The 6,973-nt window shown below is 64.4% G+C and overlaps 1 protein-coding gene across 1 annotated transcript; it reads left to right on the top strand.

Moving 5' to 3' along the window:
- Positions 1–4,396: 4,396 nt before the first annotated feature.
- NUP62 (nucleoporin 62) lies at positions 4,397–5,977 on the top strand (the record flags this gene model as incomplete). Its single annotated transcript, XM_084256765.1, has 1 exon — positions 4,397–5,977. One exon carries the CDS (start codon positions 4,397–4,399, stop codon positions 5,975–5,977), a length of 1,581 nt encoding a protein of 526 aa, XP_084112891.1.
- Positions 5,978–6,973: the final 996 nt, after the last annotated feature.

The following is a 6,973-nucleotide window of genomic DNA, read 5'->3' as shown; positions in this document are numbered from 1 at the left end:
CTGTCTCCTCCCTGCCCTAGAAGGTCTGGAGTCCCCCCTGAGACAGCGTGTGCTGCTGCGTGCCCTTGGGGACGCCCCGTCCCGCTCTGAGCTGGTTCCCTCCAGGCAGGGTTACACAGGCAGCGCTTTCCAGCCCGTGCGCCGGGTGCTGCTCTGGGAGCTGGGATACGCCATCGCCGGCGTGCCCCCGTCTGCTGTACACAGATGGCCATCCTTGCTGGGGGTCACCGCACCCACCTTCCATGGGGTGGTCCGGCTGCAGGCCCCCCCCCCCAACACCCACCCCGCCCTCTCCACCCCTCCCCCGCGCAGGCTGTCCTGCAGCTTATCATGCTTGTTTCCCTCCCGTTCCTTGTTTTCAGTCTCATCCTTGTGTTGGTTTCCTGTTGCTGTTGTAACAAGTTATCACAAACTTACTGACTCAGTACAGATTTATCCTCAGGGTTCTGGGGGTCAGAAGTCTGAGGGGGGCCCTAGGGGCTCCATTTCTTCTGCAGACACTGAGTGACGGGGTGGTAGGGAAGCCGGGGCGCTTAAAAACATCCCCTCGGGCTGTGGGGCCAAGAAAGGGATCCCTGAATGCAGCCTTCTCTGTGACTCACCAAAGGGGGCTCTCAACAGTCAGGGTCGCTGAACCCAGTGTTATCTTCCCAGCCTCAGGCGCCCCCGCCCTCGCACCCCTCTGCCCTCGCGCCCCTCTGCCGCCTCTTCCTTCTCCCCATTCCATGCAGGTCCCCCTTGATCAGGGCCCACGCACACCTCGGGCAGTCCCCACGCCAGCGTCCCTGATGTGCGAGGGTCACGCTGTCACAGTTGTGGGATTCAGGCGGGGACATGTCTGGGGGCCACACACAACCCCCCATATCCTTCGTAATCTTTCCTGTCCTCTTGGCCCAAGACTGAGCTGCCCCATATTAGTTCCCAGATAAACGCCCCTGTTCCGGGAGTCTGGGGAAAGGGCTGAGAGGGAGGGGAGAGCGCCTCGGTTCCTCATGGGGCTGCCCTGCCCACTCCGGCCCGCGGGGTTAGGCCCTTCGCCCTGAGTCAGTGCCGCTCCTCTCGCCGCGCTGCTTTCTCTTCCTCCCGGGACGCTTGGCCTCGTCTCGCTGCGGTCTCCTTGTCTGGTGAGGCTCGTTTCCGAGCTCCGCGGGCGCAGGGCCTCCTTCTGCTCGCCGCCCGCTCCCCCGCCGCCCAGAAGGTCCTCCTGGCCTCTAGGCCAGGCCCTTGCCGCAGCCCCGGCTCAGCCGCCACAAGTCTGCCGGGCCTCCGGCGGCCTGCGTGGGCCTCGCCTCCTTCTCTGTGGAATGGACCCGCCGCAGTGTTCGAGCTCGGGGCTGAGGCAGTGCTCCGCGCGTGTCCCCCTTGTTACTAGACCCCGGCCCGGGAGGGGCTTACTAGACCGGCAGCCCCCACAGAGGGGGTGGAGGCAGTGGATGTAGCGACAGAGCCTTGTACAGCCGCGCTCCTGGGAGACTTGGCCGCCTCTGATTCAGAGCAGAAGTGTTCTTGGGCTGAGGTGTCGCGCTCCGACACATGCAGGTGCGGCTGCTGGGAAGGTTCGGCTGCCGGTGAGGACCGGCCCCGCTCGAGGCGGCCGCGTGGGGAGCGGTGCGGGCGGTGGCGAGAGTAGGCACAGCTATCTCTGAGGCTTCCCGAAAGCTCGGTGAAAACACCAAGGCCTGGGTCCCACCCCCAGGAACACCACTTCGTGGCTGTGTAGTGGTGTCCGTCCGCTGTCCCGGATCAGGCCCGCAGGCAGCCGGTCAGGGTCCACGGCCTAGGCCAAGCCCACCCCCGCGGGAACACCTTGCGGCATCTCCCGGAAGCACATGCTGTGAGGGCAGGAGACCAATGAAAGCGTGTCTGTGAGGAAGGCAGAGGGGGCACAGCAGGTAGGAGGGGGGCTCCCTGTGGGCACACAGAAACAGACTGGGCCCCGCGGGAGGTGGCAGGTGCCTTCTCTGGGCCAAGACTTGGCTTCTGGTTAATTCTTCACAGTGGGAGGCAGTTGGCCTTGTTTCGGGTGGGGAAACTGAGGCAGAGAAGGGTTCAGGAGTAACTTGCTGAGGGATCCACAGCAAGTAAGTGGCAGAAGCAGTTTTGATCCAGGACTTTTCTTTACATCTGGAGACCAGCTTTGCGCCCGAAAGCAGGAGGGGGCTGGCTGCTGTTTCAGGTGAGGGGCAGGGCTCTGAGCGGGCAGAGTGGCCACATGCCCCCGCGGGGCGGCGTAGCAGTAGCGAGGGGTTTGCAGTCCAGCCCCGGGCCCGGATCTCGGGATAAGAACTGACCAGTATTTCCATCTAAGCCTCTTGTCCCGTCCATGTGCCATACCCGACTGCCTCAAGGGCGCGATGAGTCAGCTGGGGGCGGGCCGGCGAATGTGCTCCTCAGCACCTGGGGCTGGTGCGCAGCGGCAGCCCCACTGCAAGTTCCCTTTAAATTTGAGGTCAGCCGCAGGTTCTTCATCGGAACTTCTTGGCAGCCCGGTGGGGTATTCATAGCTCCGGGCGGCCTCCTCTTCCTTCCTCAGTGACTTCCAGAGACCTCCCCAGTGTAAAAGTGCAGCTGTGGCTGCAGCGAAACCCGGCACCTGGACTCCCCTGGGCTGCCCAGCTGCGCCACCCCACTCCCCTGATGAGGGGGCGGCCTCAGAGAGGCTGGCTGCCCCTTGTTCGGGGATCACCGGGCCACACTCTCAGCTGGCAGACACTCTGTGCCCAGCAGCTTTGTCCTGGGACTGCTTGCACGAGTGACCACAAACTTGGTGGCTTAAAACGGTACAGACCCTCTTGCTGCTTGGGGGACCAGAAGTCCAAAATGGGGCTCAAGTCAAGGTGTGGGCACCCCTGGCTCCTTCCAGAAGCTTCCTGGCCTTTTCCAGTGTCTAGAGTCACCTGCGTTCCTCAGCTTGCATCCCTGTCCTCTTGTCCCCAAGTTCAAAGGGCGTCGCTCCAGTCCGGCTTCTGTGGTCCTCTGAAGGCTGAGGTCTCCTCCTGCTCTTGTCTGGAACGTAGGCCTCTCGGGCCCGGTGTTTCACCCAGGACACGCGTCCTGATCGGAAAAGGCCCTTTGTCACGTGCAGGAACACAGTCCTAGGTTTGAGGCAGGGCGTGGGCGTCCTTGGGGGGTCCATGTCTTTGGTGTGGCCTCCCACCCCAACTCCACTGGAAGCCTTATAGGGCCCCCGCCTGTGGGGAGACAGGGCTCTCCAGCACGGTGTTGCTGGCCGGTGTCAGCTCCCGCACTGCCTCTAGCCCGGCCTGTGGCCCCTGCCCTGTCGCCACTCACCTTCAGGACCAGACTCAGCCACCCCCGGGGAGGCTTGTTTTATTGGCTAGCGATGTGTCCCTGTGCTTCTGAGGGCTGCTGCCGCCACTCCCTGCCGCCTCAGGCTGGAGTCACTCCCGTGCGAGGTTTCTCTCCAAAACCCAGCGCGTCCGTCCGCGTCTGCACTGCACAGGCAGGACGAGTGTGCGGGAGCGGCTGCACGCTAGCAGGGAGAGCCCTCGCGCAGGCCCTGTCCACACCTAGGTGTGTTGCTTTCCGGGCCGCTCGCCACGGTTCTGGCTGTCCACGTTGCGCTAGTGCATTTGCGTGCTGCTCACACACACCCCCCCCCCCCCCCTTCGTTTCCCGTCCCGCCGTCTCTGGGCACAGCGTTGTCTTCCCTGCATTGCTGCCTCACCGACTCCCGGGCGCGTGTAGGGAGGGCTCTGCCATGGCTCCTGGACGGGGCGGGAGGTTCAGGGGTCTACCCGCTCTTGCTATCTGGGCCCCCTGGATGAGGTTCTCAGCCCTCTGAGCCCAGGTCCCTCATCTGCAGCTCAGGGCCGAGCCCCTGCCTCCAGGCTGCGATGCCAGTTACCTTGGAAGCCACTCCCAGACCTCCCCTTGCCAACTCATGCCTTCTGGGGACGACGAAATCCTCTGCGCGCTCCCTGCTCTGCCCTTGTCTCTGGGAGCAACTCGTCTTGTGGTACAGGTGGCCAAGAGGCCAGCGGGACCCCGGGTGCATGTTCTACACCCTGTAACTGCAAGTGAGGGAGGCAGCCGCCCCTTGAGTGCCTGGGGAGAACAGGGGAGCTCTCTGGTAGACACCGACAGGACATTTGGGCCTCGCATCCACCCCTGGCGAGGCTCCAGCAAGCACCCCGTCTTCCCACATGTTAAGGAGTGTCACGCATGGAGGCCTGTGGTATCTCAGGCCCTGCCCTGCAGCTCTCTGGGTCTCTGAGGTTCAGCCCCTCCAGGCCCTGCTCAGTCCTACATCCGGGGCGCCTTTTCCGCAACTGCCACTGACCTTGTCACCCCCTCTGCTTGTCGCTCCCCAAGGTCGCACACGCCAGCGGACTTGCTAGGACCCTGAGCCGCCGCTGCCGCCAGAGCTGGAGCCATGAGCGGGTTTAACTTTGGAGGCACCGGCGCCCCCGCAGGCGGGTTCACGTTTGGCACTGCAAAGACAGCGACCACCTCGGCTGCGACGGGGTTTTCTTTCTCTACATCTTCCACTGGCGGGTTTAATTTTGGGGCTTCCTCCCAAGCAGCGGCCAGCACCCCATCTACTGGGCTGTTCTCACTCACCACATCTGCTCCAGCCACACAGACCCTGGGCTTCAGCTTTGGAACCACAACGCCTGCGACGGGGGGCACTGGATTTTCCTTAGGGGTTGGCGCGCCGAAGCTAAACCTGAGCAGCACTGCTGCACCCCCCGCTGCCACGGCGCCGCCCAGCGGCTTTGGGCTGGGCAGCAGCACCCTCACCAATGCCATCTCGAGCACCGTCACCTCCAGCCAGGCTGCGGGGCCCTCCGGCTTTGTGTTCGGCTCCACCACCACCACCGCCGCCCCCTCCACCACCCCCGGGGGCTTCTCGTTCACTGGAGGCAGCGCAGCCCAGACCGGGACCTCCAGCTTCAGCATCGGCTCCCTGGGCACTTCGGCCCCGTCCACGGCCCTGGCCGGAATGCCCTTCACTGCAGCCACACCAGCCACCACTGGGGTGGGAGCCACACAGCCAGCTGCTCCCGCAGCCACTGCAGCTGCCACCAGTGCTGGGCCCACGCACTTTGCCTCCATAGCAACTGCTCCAGCCTCGTCCGCTGCCACCGGGCTCTCCCTGTGTGCGCCGGCCACCACTGCTGCTGCCTCTGGGGCAGGGACGCTGGGCTTCAGCTCGAAGGCCCCCGGAGCAGCTTCCGCCGCCTCCACAGCAGCAGCCACCCCCACAGCCACGGCCGCGGCTACAGCCACTACCTCCGCGTCCTCCACGGGCTTTGCCCTGAATCTGAAACCACTGGCCCCTGCCGGCATCACCAGCAACGTGCCAGCCTCGGTGACGGCTCCCCCTGGCTCCACTGCTGGCCCCGTGGCGTCCGTGAGCCCCGCCATGACCTACGCCCAGCTGGAGGGCCTCATCAACAAGTGGAGCCTGGAGCTGGAGGACCAGGAGCGGCACTTCCTGCAGCAGGCCACGCAGGTCAACGCCTGGGACCGCACGCTCATCGAGAACGGGGAGAAGATCACCACCCTGCACCGCGAGGTGGAGAAGGTGAAGCTGGACCAGAAGAGGCTGGACCAGGAGCTCGACTTCATCCTGTCGCAACAGAAGGAGCTGGAGGACCTGCTGAGCCCCCTGGAGGAGTCGGTCAAGGAGCAGAGCGGCACAGTGTACCTGCAGCACGCCGACGAGGAGCGCGAGAAGACCTACAAGCTGGCCGAGAACATCGACGCGCAGCTCAAGCGCATGGCCCAGGACCTCAAGGACATCATCGAACACCTGAACACGTCCGGGGGCCCCGCCGACACCAGCGACCCCCTGCAGCAGATCTGCAAGATCCTCAACGCGCACATGGACTCGCTGCAGTGGATCGACCAGAACTCGGCCCTGCTGCAGCGGAAGGTGGAGGAGGTGACCAAGGTGTGCGAGGGCCGGCGCAAGGAGCAGGAGCGCAGCTTCCGCATCACCTTCGACTAGGCGGGCGCTGCCTTCAGGGCGGGGTGGGAGGGGGATTATCTAGGTTTGGTTGCAATGAAATACTTGTTCTTTCTGTCGATGACTGCTGTGGAGGGAGCGTTCTCGGCCCTGACTTCTGCGCTACCAAGCAGGAAGCCTTCTGTGCAGCCCGGCGGGTGCGGTCTCTGCGCCGCGTGTGCCCGGCCCACCTCCACCTGCTGCCGCCACCCACCTCATCTTCCTCAGGCCCGGCCCGGCCAGGGAGCCTTCGCTGAGACCATCTGGCTCCTGCCCGGTGCGCTGGGCGGCCGTTCTGCAGTCACAGGCGCAGGAAGGAAGCACCGAGGTGGAGAACGTCACCCGCAGCCGATGTGCAGCGCGGGGCAGGGGGTTGCAACCGGGAAGTGGGCTGTGCGCAGGACAGACAGCGGGCGTTTCAGAGGAGGAAGGCTCCAGGGGCGGGTTAGGAGGTCTCGAGGACGGGGCCCCATCCGAGCAGCCCGGCCGCTCCTTGTCCCCCAGGCGCCGCATCCGGGCCTCAGCTCCTCCCAGAAGCCCTCGTCACGCCCGGAGCTGGGTCAGCTGCTCTGAGCAGACACCTCAGGGAACGCTCGCGGGCTGTGCTTGCCTCTGGTTTGCTTCCCACGCTGAGAGCGCCAGCCCCTGTCACTTAGCAGAGCGTGAACAGGGGAGACGAAACCTGGTGTGAAGCCTCCTCAAGGCTCCGAGATGGTGGCCGGAGGCAGCGGCTGCCCCGTGCTGGGTCCTGACCTTCCCCGGCCACGTCAGACGTGGTCAGTGACAGCGCCGTACAGCAGTCGCCAGCCGGTGTCCCAGGTGTCCTACGTGTTTACCTGTGTCCTTCGCTGCACTTTCTGAAAGGCCTCTGGCTGTCTGTCGCTTTCTTCAATAAAACCTGTGAACCAAGAGCTGCTGTTAACGTGGTTCTCTTAGAGAAAGCATAAATGGCCGTCTCCAGAGACTGGTTCAGGGGGGTGCCATTTGTCTGAGACTCAG

The sequence above is a fragment of the Talpa europaea genome (assembly GCF_964194135.1).
Source record: "Talpa europaea genome assembly, chromosome: 16".
NCBI classification, from domain to species: domain Eukaryota; kingdom Metazoa; phylum Chordata; class Mammalia; order Eulipotyphla; family Talpidae; genus Talpa; species Talpa europaea.
This window is presented reverse-complemented; position numbering and strand designations above follow the sequence as displayed.